Below are 18986 nucleotides of genomic sequence, written 5' to 3'. Positions count from 1 at the left end.
TGTATAATGTGTTATTGGCATATAGTACTTTCCAGGTAAAAAGTTTCCCTGGCTGTTGCATTTCTTTCCTTGTGCAAGACCGTTAACCAGAATTGCATGCATAAGAGCGTCTGCCAAGTATGTAGATGTGAGAAATAACGCAAAAATATTTTCGTAAAAAAACATCTGAATGAAATGCAAAGGTGTCGACATAATGGTGTGGGGCATGTTTTCTTGGCACACTTTAGGCCCCTTAGTGCCCATTGGGCATCGTTTAAATGCCACAGCCTACCTGAGCATTGTTTCTGACCATGTCCATCCCTTTATGACTACCATGTACCCGTCCTCTGATGGCTACTTCCAGCAGGATAATGCACCATGTCACAAAGCTTGAATCATTTCAAATTGGTTTCTTGAACATGACTATGAGTTCACTGTACTGAAATGGCCCCCACAGTCACCAGATCTCAACCCAATAGAGCATCTTTGGGATGTGGTGGAACGGGAGCTTCGTGCCCTGGATGTGCATCCCACAAATCTCCATCAACTGCAAGATGCTATCCTATCAATATGGGCCAACATTTCTAAAGAATGCTTTCAGCACCTTGTTGAATCAATGCCACGTAGAATTAAGGCAGTTCTGAGGGCAAAAGGGGGTCAAACACAGTATTAGTATGGTGTTCCTAATAATCCTTTAGGTGAGTGTATAATGCGGGTACTTTAGTTGGTTCAGCCCTCAACATTTTTAGAGATAACAGTGACACCTTGTGTTACATTATTGCAAGAGTCTCGGCCACAACAAAGATGGACGCTTTTCATGACCGATGTGAAGAAGACGGATACGGAAGGATTCTTCTCGTGTTGATTGCGCCCTAACAGCTGATGAGATTTTGAAGGGATATTTTATTTAGTTGCTTCGGCGATTTTATTTTCCATATTAGTGGATTTTTTTCTTTGTTTGCAACTAATAATCAGGATGATCCCGACCGAGGATGCATCCGTAAGGAAGAGGGAGATAGAGGAAAAACTAAAGCAGGTCTGTTTCAGGAAATGGGATGGGAAGGAAACGGGAACAGGCTAACGTTTCTTTAGCAACTTACTACTAACTAGACTCTGGATATTATCTTGAGCTAATTGTGTTTTCTATCCATTCGTATGCCCATTAACAGTGTAACTCTTAATCAAATGATATACACTTTAGATGTGAAATTGTCGTAGCACTCCTGTAAAAGTGTTGTGAAACACCGCATCAAAGCATCAACTTATATCCTCACACTCAATAAAAGATGTATAAACAGATGTTACATTACAGCATAACCAAGCTAGGTAATGTCTCAAGAATTTTGCACGACTATTATGTATTTATTTTAGACAACGGTCTCTATAGTCTAACCACGATTGTAATCAATATATATTTCCATCCATCTGTGAATAACAGGAACAGGAAACCCTGTCATTCATCCGAGAAAATATGGAGAAGAGTGATCAGCTGACTAAAGGAATGGTATGTGACTAAAGCAAACCCCCCATACAGGTTGACACTTCGTGGTTCCTATTCACTCTACCAATGGATGAAAGTTAATGGCACGTTTTCATAAAGCATGCAAGTCATTGTAACACTGGCATCCATAATGTTGACATTAGCAATGTTGACACACCACCTGTGATTTGGTAATGCTCAGCGATGATTCTTTAGAAATGTAAATTCCCTGACAGAAAGTCTGATAATCATTACATCAGACGGATAGTTTAACCCATTGGTAAGGCTGGGAAGTGTTTCTTTACAGTCTAGATGTTCATAGTTTCAGGTTTGAAGGCGTGTAATAGTTAAAATAAACTCATGAGCCATTTCCAAGTTGTATATTTCAAGAATCAGTGGGTATACAGTATATAATAATGCAAACAGTTGATCATTTTATTGTGTGTTTTTTCACATTTCCATTTTGTAAGTATTTTTCTGTCATAATCCTGGACTTTGGCTCCCTTGAATTTCCTTAATGAGTAAGGGCTATTTAAATGCCCCCCTGAATATCCTTCTATTCAGGTGTCCATCCTGTCGTCGTTCGAGAGTCGCCTGATGCAGCTGGAGAACTCGATCATACCGGTTCATAAGCAGACGGAGAACCTCCAGAGGCTTCAGGAGAACGTAGAGAAGACTCTGTCCTGCATGGATCATGTGATCAGCTACTACCACGTTGCCAAGGACACCGACAAGATCATCAAAGAGGGGTGAGATGCGGGTGCCCCTGAGAGAGTGAGAGAGTGAGTGGAGAAAGAGATCTGTAGCTGCACACTGTTGAATGATCCGCTGGTGTCACTGGGTGAGACGCTTTAACCCAAATGTCTTTGTCCCTCTGTCATCAAATAATCCCTCTCTACCTCCCGTTTGAGTGGACTCCTCAATAACATGATGGTCATTTCCATACATATCCTATTGCTTCCTGTACAGGAGTAGGGATTACAGTAACCAGTAGGGCTGTGGTAGGCTGCTTGCTTACAGGCTGACCAGATGTCTAAGGTTGGTATGACTGAGTAAGACTGAAATCTGGTGCGCTGTTTCTGTTTCCCAGACCGACGGGCAGACTGGATGAATACCTGGCCTGCATCGCCAAGATCCAGAAAGCCGTGGAATATTTCCAGGACAACAACCCTGACAGCCCCGAGCTCAACACTGTGGTACACAACAGTCTTAATATTATAGTCCGCTGTCTGTCTTTTCCCATGTTATAACTGTTCCTCTGTTCTGGCCTTTGGCTTCACATAAAACATACATTCAGACGACCAGTTCCGGTGGGGAGAATTCTGTTTAGATTTTAATTGTGTGTTGTGCTTCACATACTTTAATAGTGAGCCTTGAGGCGGGGGCCTGGAGACACATCCAGAATGGAGTGTACGTCATACTGTAGAACGGTTGAACCATTATGGGCAAAAATGAGTTATTTACACTTACAAGACCACATAGTCACATTTACTTTGAACTGTGACAACATAGGCCCGGAATGATGCTTTTACCTAAAGGAAATGTTTTTTAAAACTTTTTAACTACTCTTGAGCAGTACTTGTCAACACTTCCCATCATCCTCTTCACTGCTCTTCTCCCTACACACAGAAAGCTCGTTTTGAAAAGGGCAAGGAGCTTCTGGAGGCAGAGTTCCGCAGCCTGTTGACACGCTACAGTAAACCCGTGCCCCCGGTCCTCATCCTAGATGCCATCACCGTAGACGAGGAGCTGGAGGTCCAGGAGGAGGTGATTCTGGAACATCTCCCTGAGGCCGTGCTCCAGGACATCATCTGCATCTCTGGCTGGCTGGTGGAGTATGGACGCAACCAGGGTAGGGATCCCTTTTCTGCCGACTGGCCTGTCGACAGTCCCCCTGATTTATTTTTTCTAAGTGTAAAGGATGGTTCTAATTTTTTTACCGTACAGTAGTGTAGAGTTAAAACTGTGTTGTTGCTGTTCTGTGGATGAGGAGGTGGGACACCAGGGGGAATTGCAGGACAGGTCAAGCCAGTGTTAGTGTGGTGGACTCTGAGGAGGAGTCAGCCAACAGGAACAGAGACAGGATCAGTAAGGGTCAGAGGAGGTCCCCGGCAGGCTCACCTCCCCCCTTAACTCTGAGTAAGTGCCGGAAACAGACTAGCTCCTCTCTCTCTCTGTTAACCCGACCCACATCAGGTGGTCCCATTGCCTCAGGACTCTCCTGATCAACCAATATATTCTGTCTGTCTGTGCCATCAGTAATAACCTCACATGGTTTTACCAAAACAAGTGCAACCGAGTGCTGCCGAACCTGTCCGTTTACACGGTGGAGCAGAAACATAGCGGCTGCATTTTACCAAAACCTGGTTATAAACAAAATAACTCTGTATGTTAAAAAACAGTGACAGACATTTGGTTTGGTTAGGAAAAATGAAATGTCCTCAGATTCCTTTGGCAGTTTGCTGGTTAGAAAACCAAACCTTTGTTTTGTTTGTGTTTACAGCCCTCCACACTCCTGTAAATTCAGTGGTGTGTTGTATGGAGGACGTTTCTCCTGTCTTTACAGACTCCTATGTCCTCCTGGAGACTTTATAAAATGATGCCCCAGAACGTGGATTTCGTGAACAGTCTCTTGATGACCTTGACGGCGCCTCCCCTCTCTTCCCTCAGACTTCATGAACGTGTATTTCCAGATCCGCTCCAACCAGCTGGATCGTTCCATCAAGGGCCTGAAGGATCATTTCCGGAAGAATTCCGCCTCCTCTGGCATTCTCTACTCCCCCGCCGTCCAGACCAAGCGCAAGGATACGCCTACCAAGAAGGTTCCCAAGCGACCCGGTCAGTACTCCTCTGAGTCCCAGCAAACCTCGTCTTGATTAGTTCAGTAACTGCAGTTGCTACAAGGTCTCTCCTACTCCTCATTCTAAAGCTCATCTGACGCCAGAATCACCATGTTCATATCTACCATACATTAACCAAACATTGACCTGTGATCATATTTACCAAGTACAGGAATATATCTACCATAAATTAATCAAACATAGAACTGTGATCATATTCACCATGTACAGGAATATATTTACCATACATTAATCAAACAGAACTGTGATCATATTCACCATGTACAGGAATATATCTACCATACATTATTCAAATATAGAACTGTGATCATTGTCATCAGGTGTAGGAATATATCTACCATAAATTAATCAAACATAGAACTGTGATCATTGTCATCAGGTGTAGGAATATATCTACCATAAATTAATCAAACGTAGAACTGTAATCATAGTCACCATGTGCAGGAATATACTGTATCTACCATACATTAATCAAACATTGAACTGTGTGCAGGAATATATCTACCGTCAAGAAATGTAGGCCTTCAAGCACATTAATGTTATTCCATTCTCTTAGCACAGAATGTCCCTGTTCTGAAGGTTGAGAATCAGATGATAGGTCTCCCCGTCTGTTGCTTTTTCTCTGGTCTCTCACACGTTTCAGTGTTTCTCCTCAGTCCCAGAGAGCGTGTTTAATTCTGGCTGTTTCAGCCTGCTCTGTCATCTTCATCATCCTCATTAATGGACCCCAGTATTCCTGACTCTCCCTTCTATGGCTGTTTCACATGTTAAACATTCTTCTTCATATAGCTGACTACTTCTGACTGAGATCAGTGGGTCTCAGTAGTGTACTATGAAGGATTTAGTGTGTGAGTTGGTACACAACCTGTGTGGTCCTGTGAGTCGTCATGACTCTGACTAACCGCTCTTCTTCACCTCTTATTTTATAACCCTCATGTTTGTTGTGATGATGATGATGATGACAGTCTACATTCCAGGTAAAGCGTTTTAGTGTGTTTCCCTGTACCGTCTCGTTGCTCTCACTTGCTTCTGTTAACTGGATGCCACATTTCATCCCAAACGACGCCACCCGGTCAATGATGTCCATCTTATCAAAGTTAGCGGCTAACAGATTAAGCGGACCACGTTTGAATAGGATCTCGTTTGGTTAAATTATTTGTCTTTCTGTTTATTCTGTTTCTATGCATTTAATCTGATCTACTAGATGAAATCCAGAAAACCTTTGAAAAACTGGGCCCAGAACATTTTGAACTTGAATCATACCACCTGAAATGGAAAAAGCTTTGCTACCATATTCACAGTGATTGATACTGATTGTTGTTTTCTTTAATCAGCTAAGTTCTTCACTCTTCACTTGCGCATTTAATTGGCTGGAGGAGAAAGAGGCAGCCTTTACAGAAGCAACTGTGATATTTTGATTCTGGCTGTTACTTCGCTTTTTGCAACCAGTGTTTGGAATGTTGTGCTTGTAGAGGATGCATCTGATATTTTGGTGTAGTGAAGGTTTTGCAGCTTGTTTTTAGATAGTTTATATCCCCAAACTGAAAAAAGCAGGTAGTTGGAGAGCCTGAACATATTTATACTTCATTTCCCTACATGGCCTGCTCCACCAAACCAGGAAATGATCCTATGCTTGAACAGTGCATTCGCCCCATAGTTAAAATCATTTTATTTCATCGTTGATCATTCAGCTTAGTTATATCTTACACTTGTGGACTTGAAACAGAAGTTATTTAAAAGTCTAATGACCTTTTCAGACATACAATACCACTACAGTAATTATTTCAATAACATTTCAGACAATTATAAAAAGCCAAGAGAATTTAAGACAAGATGATTCTGCACCTGCAATGAATGTTCAGTAGTGCTTCCCCCAGCAAGCAGGTAGACTGCACTAATTGCAGTTATTGCAGAGGTTATTTGATTGACAGTTCTGGTCGCCTAGTGATGGAAATAAGCCCCCCTTCAGACAGTAAGGTTTTGAAACCGTCTTGGTTCGTGAGTGAAGCATTTCCAAGGTGCTGCAGGCCACATAAAAGAGGGTATAAGGACCATTCTGAGGGGCCCAGGTTCCGGCCCTGAGAAGGCCTCTTGCCCCGTTTGGCCAGAAGTCCCATGGAGCCTTACATGTTGGCCAGCGTTGTCCGGGTGGGGGAGGAATCACTGGCTGGAAATGTATTTGACGTGTTGTGCTCCGGTGGGTCAAGCGCCTGCAGGTGCTTTGACCCACAGAGGTTGTTGGTCACCTGACTTCCTGGTTGGACCGACCGAGTGAAAAGAAACCGAATAGCTTGCAGTGACATACCATTGTGGAAAGGCGTCACCATCGTCCACTCTCCAGGGTTGGTGGCTGTGATGGATGGTGGTGATGGATTTTATTTGACCATTGTTTAAAAAATGTAAGCAATTCTCACATTTCATTGAGTTTAATAATAAAGGAGAACAAGCCTGCTAAAACATTAACCCTGAGATGTGATGTTGTACTGTTTAACAAGCTTAACAGCTGTACCCACCGATGGTGGAACAATGCTAGCACGTTGCTACATGCTATGACAATGCCTCAGCAGGAGCGGTGTGAGTTAATGACCGTAACAGCACTCCAGAAATGAACGTATTGATAATCCTGATGGCTGTTTTGTGTTGTTTGTGTGTTGACCCTAACCCTGTGTGACCCTCCCTCCGCGCTACGCCCCCTGGTGGAAAGCTCTCCGATGCGCCCACCCTAGTGGCTTTGTGAAGCTGTAGTTGTTCTGTGTGTCTCAGTGCTGGTGCAGGTGGCCGGCCACAGTTCCTCTTCTTCCCCCCGTCTCTTCTCAGTCCCGGGATGGTCGGTGGTGTTGGGGGGGCGTGGTGTTGTGTCCTCGTCACTCACCTCCTAGTTCTCTTCCTCTGCTTTCTTTCCCCCGTTTCCTCCTTGGTTTTTCTCTGTCTTCTTCTCTGCACTGTTTGTCTGTCACTCTGTGGGCACAGGGACCATACGCAAGGCCCAGAACCTTCTCAAACAGTACTCTCAGCATGGGCTGGATGGGAAAAAGGGGGGCTCTAACCTCAGTCCTGCGGAAGGTAACACACTCTGGCTTTGTTGTCTCCTCTTCGGTGTCTGTCTCTCTCTTATCCCACTATGACTGTGTTTTTTGGTGGGTCGGGTCTGTTGCTGTCCTCCAGCTTAACTGGATGGTGTTGTCAAAAACAACAGACCCACGGGAGCCTCTTCAGAATCACAACAGCTGTTAGATGCTGCAGATTAACAAAATGTTCCTTAAAAATATAATTTTGTGTTTCATCTTCAGTGTAAGGTGAATGTTATTTGCCTCCTTTTTCATCAATCCTGAAATTTTGTATGTTTAGTTTTGTTATCAATAATTAACTTCACTATAAGGAATATGTTAGAACAGCAGCTGGTCTAAAGCTGGTGTGACTTCTAGCTTTCAATGTCTTTGTAAAGAATGTTGCTACTAAAGCTTTAACATCCACTAACTCACTAGTCAGGCTTCGTAACAAACACACAAACTCTCCGGTTCCCCTGACCTCTCTGTTGCCCAACACGGGTGTCCTCTGCTTTCCCCGCTTGGTGCTTGGTGGTCGGTATATGTTTCTAGGCGAGACCCAGGCTTACCTGTTGGCTTCCGGGCCCCCAGGGGTAAGCCTGATTTATATAACTATACCCCCCCCCAACCATCAGGTCACGATCATGACCAGCGGGTGAAACACCTGTCAGACGCCCTGGCCGACAAGCACGGGCCAACCACAGGTGAGTAAGGGGGAGGTTTGCTCCAAAAATGTCCAGTTGGGGAAATGAGAGACACCCACCAGTAATCAAGCCCATTGCACCCTATGTTTTCAGCACACTTTCATTGACAGCTAGGAAGGCTACTGGATCTCTGTTGACAGCTGAAATCTTTTTCTGGTATTGTTTAGTTTCAGTGTTTGTTCAGTGACTCAGTGTCTCCTTTCAGGGTTTACACTGATTAGGTAGTACTGGTTCTTTTTTTGGGGGGGGGGGGGTACTTTTGATATACAGTGAATATCAACTGGGGCTAATAATGTACAGGGACAATATTCGTCTCCTTTTTAAAGAAGGACCAGTTATACAACCGTAGCACATTAAGTAAACATTATTAAAACAAGATTTTCCCAAATCACTCCTTGGGCCGTCCAGATTTTCAAATAAAATGTAAGCCTACCTTAGCACACCTGATTAAATTAAGAAGCTAATTGCCAAGCTTTTGAATAATTGATTCAGGCACGCCATTTCTGGGTGAAACCTTGGTGTAGGAAACTCTGTATTAACCTGTATTTGGTTTCATAGTATTTTTCTACATCAGATCGTTTCACATCTGATATTTTTTTTTGAGCTGGTCTTATTGGTCACCAGCATCCTGACTGTCCACTGTGTGTCTCTCAGGGAAGGACGACGTCCTGGACATAGAGATCGACTCGTACATTCACTGCATCAGTGCTTTTGTGAAGCTGGCCCAGAGCGAGTATGCCCTGCTGACGGAGATCATCCCCGAACACCACCAGAAGAAGACCTTTGACTCACTCATACAGGTCAGGCCTCCGCCACAGATGGGAAACGAACTATAGGCGTTTGTCTCATCAGTGGCCTCACTTTTTATCCAGTGACGACAGAAAACCTACACCCCCTTGAACCTTTTTTTTTCTCCTTTCATTTTCTCCGGTCAGCGCCTCAGATTTTCATATGCATTTCAATTAGAATGATTTCATACTCATCTAGTTGTACTCCACACTTACATTTTTATTAAGACTGTTACTGTGAGGGAGGGCCATAGAGGCGTCCTGAGGGAAAAAAATCGGGGGTAAAAATGTCAACACGATAAACACCCCCCCCCCCCCCATTTGCCTGCAGAATAATTTAGTTTCCTATTCTGCCATATGGTTTCCTGATTCTAATGTCAAACTAACATTATTTTTGAATAGATAAGGCTGTTGAAATGAGCTTGACGCTTCTGATTTTGCCTTCTCTGATATTGTACAGTGACGTTACTTTCGAAGTTCACCCTAACCTAACCTTAACCCTGTGTTTTTATGGCATTGTTGATGTACTAATCCCCAGTGCCTTGCTGGGTCTCAACCTGGCTACTGTTGGTCTGTGAACCTCCATCTTAGGAAGCCCTGGACAACCTGATGCTGGAAGGAGACAACATTGTTTCAGCAGCGCGGCGGGCCATCATCAGACACGACTACTCAGCTGTCCTCACAATCTTCCCCATCCTCCGGCACCTGAAACAGACCAAGGCAGACTTCGACTCCACACTACAGGTAGGGCACATGACAGGCACGCGGGAATTGGCAAAATGCACAAACTCGGAGCCCTCCCGTGGGCTCACCACCCACAGGAGGGACCATAAGGGGCCGGTGCGAAGAGGATCGGGCGGCAGTCGAAGGCGGGGGCCTAGACAACCCGATCTCTGGACACAGAAACTAGCTCTAGGGACGTGGAATGTCACCTCGCTGGCGGGGAAGGAGCCTGAGCTAGTGCGTGAGGTTGAGAGGTTCCGATTAGAGGTAGTCGGGATCACCTCTACGCACGGCTTGGGCTCTGGAACCAAACTCCTTGAGAGAGGATGGACTCTTCACCACTCTGGAGTTGCCCATGGTGAGAGGCGGCGGGCTGGTGTGGGTTTGCTTATAGCTCCCCAGCTCTGCCGCCATGTGTTGGAGTTTACCCCGGTGAACGAGAGGGTCGTTTCCCTGCGCCTACGGGTCGGGGATAGGTCTCTCACTGTTGTTTGTGCCTACGGGCCGAACGGCAGTGCAGAGTACCCGACCTTCTTGGAGTCTCTGGGAGGGGTGCTGGAAAGTGCTCCGACTGGGGACTCTATTGTTCTACTGGGGGACTTCAACGCCCACGTGGGCAACGACAGTGACACCTGGAGGGGCGTGATTGGGAGGAACGGCCCCCCTGATCTGAACCCGAGTGGTGTTCAGTTATTGGACTTCTGTGCTAGTCACAGTTTGTCCATAACGAACACCATGTTCAAGCATAAGGGTGTCCATCAGTGCACGTGGCACCAGGACACCCTAGGCCGCAGGTCGATGATCGACTTTGTTGTCGTCTCATCTGACCTGCGGCCGTATGTCTTGGACACTCGGGTGAAGAGAGGGGCGGAGCTGTCAACTGATCACCACCTGGTGGTGAGTTGGATCCGATGGCGGGGGAGAAAGCTGGACAGACTCGGCAGGCCCAAGCGAACTGTAAGGGTCTGCTGGGAACGTCTGGCAGAGTCTCCTGTCAGAGAGATCTTTAACTCCCACCTCCGGAAGAGCTTCGACTGGATCCCGAGGGAGGTTGGAGATATTGAGTCCGAGTGGACCATGTTCTCCACCGCCATTGTCGAAGCGGCCGCTCGGAGCTGTGGCCGTAAGGTCTCCGGTGCCTGTCGAGGCGGCAATCCCCGAACCCGGTGGTGGACACCGGAAGTAAGGGATGCCGTCAAGCTGAAGAAGGAGTCCTATCAGGCCTGGTTGGCTTGTGGGACTCCTGACGCAGCTGACGGGTACCGACAGGCCAAGCGGGCTGCAGCCCGGGTGGTTGTGGAGGCAAAAACTCGGGCCTGGGAGGAGTTCGGTGAGGCCATGGAGAAGGACTATCGGCTGGCCTCGAAGAGATTCTGGCAAACCATCCGGCGCCTCAGGAGAGGGAAACAGTGCCCTACCAACGCTGTTTACAGTAGAGGTGGGCAGCTGTTGACCTCAACTGAGGATGTCGTCGGGCGGTGGAAGGAATACTTCGAGGATCTCCTCAATCCCGCTGTCACTTCTTCCATTGAGGAAGCAGAGGATGAGGGCTCAGAGGTGGACTCGTCCATCACCCGGGCTGAAGTCACTGAGGTGGTCAAGAAACTCCTCGGTGGCAAGGCACCGGGGGTGGATGAGATCCGCCCTGAGTACCTCAAGTCTCTGGATGTTGTGGGGCTGTCTTGGTTGACACGCCTGTGCAACATCGCGTGGCGGTCGGGGACAGTGCCTCTGGGATGGCAGACCGGTGTGGTGGTCCCTCTTTTTAAGAAGGGGGACCGGAGGGTGTGTTCCAACTATAGGGGGATCACACTTCTCAGCCTCCCCGGGAAAGTCTATGCCAGGGTACTGGAGAGGAGAATACGGCCGATAGTAGAACCTCGGATTCAGGAGGAACAGTGTGGTTTTCGTCCGGGCCGTGGAACACTGGACCAGCTCTATACCCTCTACGGGGTGTTGGAGGGTTCATGGGAGTTTGCCCAACCAATCCACATGTGTTTTGTGGATTTGGAGAAGGCATTCGACTGTGTCCCTCGCGGCATCTTGTGGAGGGTGCTTGGGGAATATGGGGTCCTGGGTCCTTTGCTAAGGGCTGTCAGGTCCCTGTACAACCGAAGCAGGAGCTTGGTCCGCATTGCCGGCAGTAAGTCAGACTTGTTCCCAGTGCATGTTGGACTCCGGCAGGGCTGCCCTTTGTCACCGGTTCTGTTCGTAATTTTTATGGACAGAATTTCTAGGCGCAGCCAGGGGCCGGAGGGTGTCAGGTTTGGGGACCACACAATTTCGTCTCTGCTTTTTGCAGATGATGTTGTCGTGTTGGCCCCTTCTAACCAGGACCTTCAGCATGCGCTGGGACGGTTTGCAGCCGAGTGTGAAGCGGTGGGGATGAAAATCAGTACCTCCAAATCCGAGGCCATGGTCCTCAGTCGGAAAAGGGTGGCTTGCCCGCTTCAGGTTGGTGGAGAGTGCCTGCCTCAAGTGGAGGAGTTTAAGTATCTAGGGGTCTTGTTCACGAGTGAGGGAAGGATGGAACGGGAGATTGACAGACGGATCGGTGCAGCTTCTGCAGTAATGCAGTCGATGTATCGGTCTGTCGTGGTGAAGAAAGAGCTGAGCCGCAAGGCGAAGCTCTCGATTTACCAGTCAATCTACGTTCCTACTCTCACCTATGGTCATGAGCTTTGGGTCATGACCGAAAGGACAAGATCCCGGATACAGGCGGCCGAAATGAGCTTTCTCCGCAGGGTGGCTGGGCGATCCCTTAGAGATAGGGTGAGAAGTTCGGTCACCCGGGAGGAGCTCAGAGTAGAGCCGCTGCTCCTCCACATCGAGAGGGGTCAGCTGAGGTGGCTTGGGCATCTTTTTCGGATGCCTCCGGAACGCCTTCCTGGGAAGGTGTTCCGGTCCCGTCCCACCGGGAGGAGACCCCGGGGAAGACCTAGGACTCGCTGGAGGGACTATGTCTCCCGGCTGGCCTGGGAACGCCTCGGTGTCCCCCCGGAAGAGCTAGAGGAAGTGTCTGGGGAGAGGGAAGTCTGGGCATCCCTGCTTAGACTGCTGCCCCCGCGACCCGGCCCCGGATAAGCGGAAGAAGATGACATGACATGACATGACACAAACTCGGAACGTAAAGCCAAGTTTAATTGGATGAGGAACAGTCAGGTTCTGTGACTGTATAATGGGCATTTGTCCCTCACTGATGTGTGTCTCCAGGGCACCGCTGCCAGCACCAAGAACAAGCTGCCCACTCTCATCACATCAATGGAGACTGTCGGAGCTAAAGCGCTGGAGGAGTTTGCAGACAGCATCAAGGTCCGCGCTGCTACTATTCAACCCTACTATATACAGCCTGAACCTGGTCACCAAATAGTCCTGAACTGTTTTAACATGTATGGACATCCAACAGGGCCAGCATCTCTTAGTGGTCTCATAAGATTTTTTGTTCTCGCTTTTCTTTTTTCCAGAACGATCCTGACAAGGAGTACAATATGCCAAAGGATGGAACAGTTCATGAGCTCACCAGCAATGTAAATCAATCAATGCAATATATTTATAAAGCCCTTTTTACAACAGCAGTTGTCACAAAGTGCTTTACAGAGACACCCGGCCTTAAACCCCAAGGAGCAAACAACAGTAGTGTTGAATTTCAGTGGCTAGGAAAAACTCCCTAAGAAGGCCGAATTTTAGGAAGAAACCTAGAGAGGACCCAGGCTCAGAGGGGTGACCAGTCCTCTTCTGGCTGTGCCGGGTGAGATATTAAGAGTCCAATTGGAATAATAAATACATTTCTCTGGGTTAAATCCAGAGTCTATTTGATTCTAGACTAGGTCAAAAGTATGACCAGGTGGACAGGGACAGCAACGGGCCCCCCAAACCAGGTACTCCGCAGGTGTAAAGGAAGCCCCTCCCCCACCTTTGACAGCCAATAAGGAGTTTACAGGATTGGTGTGTGTTGAAGTTAGACTCTCCGCGTCACAACACTCATGTGCCCCCCCCCCCTCCCCAGGCCATTCTGTTCCTTCAGCAGCTGCTGGACTTCCAGGAGACAGCCGGGGCCATGTTGGCCTCTCAAGGTAGGACGGGCTTAGCAGGCCCTAGGGTACATCCCAAACTGCACCCTCTTCCCTATCTTTTGCACTTTTTCTGGCCGGGGTGTATCGCGGAGTGGGAATTGGATGTCATTTCGGAGGCCGACCTTCCTGTTAGAGACCACTACCCTACCTCTAACTGTTTCTGTGATTAAACAGAAGACCAGGGCTGCCCAACCCTGTTCCTGGAGATCTACCCTCCTGTAGGTTTTAGCTCCAACCCTGTTCCTGGAGATCTACCCTCCTGTATGTTTTAACTCCCACCCTGTTCCTGGAGATCTACCCTCCTGTAGGTTTTAACTCCAACCCTGTTCCAGGAGATCTACCCTCCTGTAGGTTTTAACTCTCACCCTGTTCCTGGAGATCTACCCTCCTGTAGGTTTTAAATCCCACCATGTTCCTGGAGATCTACCCTCCTGTAGGTTTTAACTCCAACCCTGTTCCAGGAGATCTACCCTCCTGTAGGTTTTAACTCTCACCCTGTTCCTGGAGATCTAACCAGTTGTGACTATACTGATTCAGCTTCTCATCAAGATAAATATTAAGATGAGGTGTGCTAAATCTCCAAGAACAAGGTTGGACAGTCCCACTAAGTAGATCATCTTTGTGCCTACCAGCTGATATTTTATAAACCTGATGTCCACCTCCAGTTGTATCTGTGATTTTATCCAGACCTTTTTCTGGTTCTACTTTCTCCATGTTTGTGTAACTTCCTCTGATGCATTGAAATTACCTTAATCTCTTCCTGTCTTCTTCCTCATCCTCTTTCTGATGAGTTGAGATTACCTCTTCATCTCTTTCTGTTGTCTATATCCTGTATTTCTGATGTATTGGAATGACCTCTTCCTTCATCTCTTTTCTTCCTCATCCTCTTCCACTGCATGGCTGCTGCACTGCATTTTGCTGCTTTTAAAGGGAGCCCCTTGTTAATGTATAGTGACAGACAATTAGCTTCCCACATCACTGTCTTATGTGTTCATCCCTAACTTTAAATGAGATGTCAGTGTAAATGCTGCTACAACACAAATTAATGCAGTCCTTAATGTAATGTGGGGGACTTGCCAGACAGGGACCGCCAGCCACCCACAGGCTTTGTGATGAAGAACACTGGTCTAAATCTCAATTTCTCTGGTACTTTGTAGGCTTCCATGCACAAATACAATTGCATACATTTTCTATTCATATAAAGTTTAAATAAATGCTTCGGAAGTTACATTTTGTTTCAATGCAGTAAAACCCTTGCCTGTGAAGGGGCTCCTGCGGCGCTGTGACATGCTCCCTAACCCATAAAGGCCCTTACCGCGTCGCTGTCTGGCTGTGAACAATGCTATGTCTACTCTGCGCTAATATCTATTTTCTAACCTTTTGACCTTTGCCTCTTTCTCCTTGTCTCATTATTTCTCTCTTGCCTAAAGTACTGGGGGACACTTACAATATCCCTTTAGACCCCCGAGGTAAGTAAAAACCAGATGGGTCTCACGGGCAAACTACGGTGGAGGTTTTTACTTACACCTTTTCTGCTAAGAAGGCACCCTCCTGTAGGGTGTCTTCCCTGAAGGAATGAACTCAGTAAATCTTCTCTGTCAGCATGGTGTTTTTCATTTAGCTCATGGATGCTTAACAGTGTTATAAAGAACCCGTAAGCCTCTATTTAGAAGTGATGTGTCATGTGATTGTAAAGGGAAGTGAAACATGCTCCCGAAGTGCCTTGGTTACTGTTAAGGAGTGATCTGACTTTACAATCTAAACCAAGTCAGCCAGAAAAACTCTCCCTATCCCGTGTTTTTAGTTAAAGTTTCTACTATATTGAACAAAAATATTGGAACAGGATTCCGCTGAAATCCACCAAAAATATCAAGAGAGACGAATGCAAAGGTGATGTGATTATATAATATCCCAGGTAATGGGTCAGCGAGCACACGGTGAAACATGGAAGTCAGAGGTTATTTATCATATGTTTGATCCTGTTTTACGATCCACAGAGACCAGCTCGTCGGCTAGCAGTTACAGCTCTGAATTCAGCAGAAGACTCCTCAGCTCCTACATATGTACGTGCTGTGTTCATGGAGGAAATTAAAGACACAGCATGTTATGTTGTTTCTCAAGCCTCTGGCGCTTCACTCACTGGTTGTGAATCTCATTTGGTTCTCCCTCAGGTAAAGTGCTGGGGAACCTACAGCTGAATCTGCTTAGTAAATCCAAGGTGTACGAGGACTCTGCTCTGAGCGCTGTCTTTCTCCACAACAACTACAACTACATCCTGAAGTCACTGGAGAAGTAGGCAGTGCCCCCGTTTATTTTTCCTGCCCCATGAACACACACACACACGTTCCACCTCCCTGCCCTATGAACACACACACACACACACACCTGTTCCACCTGTATTCAGGCATCAAATTGATATACTGATAAGCCATAAAGCAAAATTATTCTTTGACAAAGTCACTGAGCCCTACTACATTTGGCATTGTCTGTCTGTGTGTGTGTGTCTGTGTGTGTGTGTGTCCTAGGTCAGAGCTGATTCAACTGGTGACAGTAACTCAGAAGAAGGCTGAGAGTTCCTACCAGGAGCTCATTTTGCAGCAGATCCAGGTGTACCAACGCAGGTGACCACTGATGCGTCTGAATGGAGAATGTTCTGGTGAAGCCCGGCTGAAGCCCGGCTGATGTCCCAGAGTCAGTACAGCCGGTTCCTTCACCAGTACATCGAAGTAGGAGTAGTTCAGAGATTGTAAAGAGTAGTGGTTGAAATGGTAGTAATGTGTTCGAGAGGTCACCTCGGCATGAACTGTTTCCAAAGCAACAGAAATAAGAAAGCTGTTAGCTGATGTCATCAAGCAGCTTTTTTATCAACCTTCAATTGGTAAACTTCACTTCAATTCTCATTTCAGAAATATAGAAGAAGAGCTGGGAAAGTGTTTGTAGAAGCCTTGTGGACTCGGTTACTAATGTCTCGAGTGTGGCAGAAGCCGTTCTGCTTATTATTATTACCTTATTTGTTGTCTGCCTTTGTTTTTGTTCAGCTGGCAGAAGGTCACAGAGCACATCATGGACCGGAACATGCCTTCCTTCCAACCAGGGACCAAGGTGAGGCCTTGATGTGCCGCTTGTCTGGGGAAGGGACGGAACGCGTCTTTGTCTGCGCTGGTTAGCTAGCTGTACCGTTTCATCTGCGTAAGTGACGGAAATGACCTTTCTGTGTGTTCTCCCTCCTGCAGCTGAAAGACAAAGAGCGCCAGATGATCAAAGAGAAGTTCAAGGTAAGATCTCCGACAGCATATTGGTTGCAGCGATGTGGGAGAACCTCTCTGGCCATCTAGTCAGAGGGGGTTCAGAAGAATTCAGAAATGTGAATGGAATGGATGCCTTGGTCTTGAAATCCTTCGGGTTGTGGAACTAAGCATTCAGTCATGGCAACATTATTTTCTTTAGCTAGCTATGACAACCCTGTTGTAATATACTGTACTGTTATATAATGTACACACAATAAGATATTCAGAATACAGTAGGTTCCGCCTGTGGATGTCTTGGTTTTAGGGCTTCAACGACGGTCTGGAGGAGCTGTGTAAGATCCAGAAGGTGTGGGCCATCCCGGACAAGGAGCAGAGAGACGCCATCCGCCAAGCCCAGAGGCGAATGGTTTCGGAGGCCTACAGGGCTTTCCTGCAAAGGTCAGGGTTTTAGGGCAACCCCTCCAAATTCTACAGTGAAGAACGGTACTCATTGTGGGGCTTTATTAGTCAAAGCCTCGCTAAAATGATTTCTCCAGTAGCTCAGTTGGTAGAGACAGCTAGGGCCCCTTTGTTCTAAGGTTCTGCCCGGCAGTACGGCTGCGTCACAGTGACCAGGGTTCAAATCCCAGTCGCAGCGTTCCGACTGGGAGGGGAGAAAAATAGGGTTAAAATAAAAAAATATGCACAGCTGTACAATCATTTCTCTTTACATTTGAATATATGTCTTCTCTTTTATATGGCTTCTTTATTTTCTTTTATTAAATTAATTTTTGGTGGGCTTTTTATTGGTATGCGCTATTTGTCGTCAATGTCATACTTCAGAGATTCAATTAAAACCAGTATTGAATGTCATTTGGTTTTCCTTCACAGATATGTCAACATTTCATTCACCAAAAACCCTGAGAAGTATTACAAGTACCGCCCAGAGCAGGTGGAGGAGATGATTGACAGGCTATTTGACACATCCGCCTGAGCCACACCTCCTGACCACGCCCTAATGATCACATCCACCAATGAACTTCACGCCTGGCCCACACAACGCTCAGCACAAAGTCCTGGGTCCTGTTCAAGAGGATATAACTCGACAGAACATTCAGATAGAAACACAGAGTGTAGAACTAATATGATTGTCTGTCAGCACAGGAAGTCATCAGCTTTATTCATTCTGTATCTGAGATGTTTCCCATCACTGAATAAACCCAGAGGCCCCCCTCCTCCAAGACATCCATTATTTTATGTCTTTTACTCTGGGCTCTGTTGTGTATAAAAAAATGTTAATGTATTTATGTTTAATATACCTGTCATCCCAAATCAGTGAGCATCTCAAACAAATAAAGCTGAATTTGATTTGCAATGATGTTGTTTGTTTTCTTTATGTTGTCTTATACAGTAATGTTAAAGTATAGTAGAGGGAGTCGGTCCATAAGTGTGATTCTGTATACAACAACTTATTTAATAAAAGTGCTGTCCAAAGTTAAATGGAATTGCCAGTGCCTATTCTCATTTATACCAAATTATGGTTGCGATTTGTCTCCGAACCATGTATTTTTTTTTAAGAAATTCACTTCAGATGGACTAACTTTGTCTGATCAGATTGGGTGTAGCCATTATCCCTCTACAATGTTCAACATCTCGTGGTTGTGTGTAACCAGGCCATTTCAGAATAAAAGTTTCAATAGTAAGTCTCTTCCCATTCAAACCTGTCATCGGCCAGTTCCTGTAGATACCTGAACAAAATTCATGCTACTTTATCTAATGTTTAGTATTTGGAGCCGCTCAGAACATTTAGACTGGGAGAACCCTGAGGTAACACAGATAACATGGCTGCAATTCTGAAAGCCAGTGTACAAGTTCTGGACTACACCTCGCTTGGTTCCTTAATGGAGTTTTAGAAAGGAATCAGAAAAGCAAACACACTAAGTCCTGTGTTTCATTAGAATGTCCCTTGGAAACTAGGTCTGTGTGGAAGGAGAGCTTCCATCCGTCTCCTCGGCCTGTCTACCAAAACGCTCCCCGCCGGCCTGACGCGGCGTCATGCCCACCGGCAGATTTGTCAGCGCCACTGAAGAACACGATTCCTCAA

General features: G+C 46.4%; 1 protein-coding gene across 13 annotated transcripts; it reads left to right on the top strand.

The window, feature by feature from the left end:
* The first annotated feature begins 776 nt into the window (after nt 1–776).
* exoc7 (exocyst complex component 7) lies at nt 777–18257 on the top strand. 13 transcript variants are annotated; one of them, XM_013134046.4, is made up of 22 exons: nt 777–1015; nt 1418–1483; nt 2024–2208; nt 2550–2655; nt 3089–3311; nt 4130–4297; nt 5286–5297; nt 7291–7383; nt 8003–8071; nt 8726–8871; nt 9451–9603; nt 12796–12894; nt 13047–13109; nt 13589–13655; nt 15086–15124; nt 15653–15718; nt 15827–15947; nt 16181–16276; nt 16694–16757; nt 16889–16930; nt 17208–17341; nt 17774–18257. In XM_013134046.4, the coding sequence occupies exons 1-22, from the start codon at nt 956–958 to the stop codon at nt 17874–17876; spliced, it is 2175 nt and encodes a 724-aa protein (XP_012989500.1). In that variant the 5' UTR covers nt 777–955; the 3' UTR covers nt 17877–18257. The 13 variants fall into 13 exon arrangements, with proteins under 13 accessions (XP_012989500.1, XP_012989501.1, XP_019903150.1 ...); XM_013134047.4 differs by lacking the exon at nt 5286–5297; XM_020047591.3 differs by lacking the exon at nt 7291–7383 and having other exon boundaries at nt 778–1015.
* Nucleotides 18258–18986: the final 729 nt, after the last annotated feature.

This window comes from Esox lucius, chromosome 6 (genome assembly GCF_011004845.1).
Source record: "Esox lucius isolate fEsoLuc1 chromosome 6, fEsoLuc1.pri, whole genome shotgun sequence".
Lineage (NCBI taxonomy): Eukaryota > Metazoa > Chordata > Actinopteri > Esociformes > Esocidae > Esox > Esox lucius.
The sequence above is the reverse complement of the archived record's forward strand: the minus strand, read 5'-3'. Positions and strand labels throughout refer to the sequence as shown.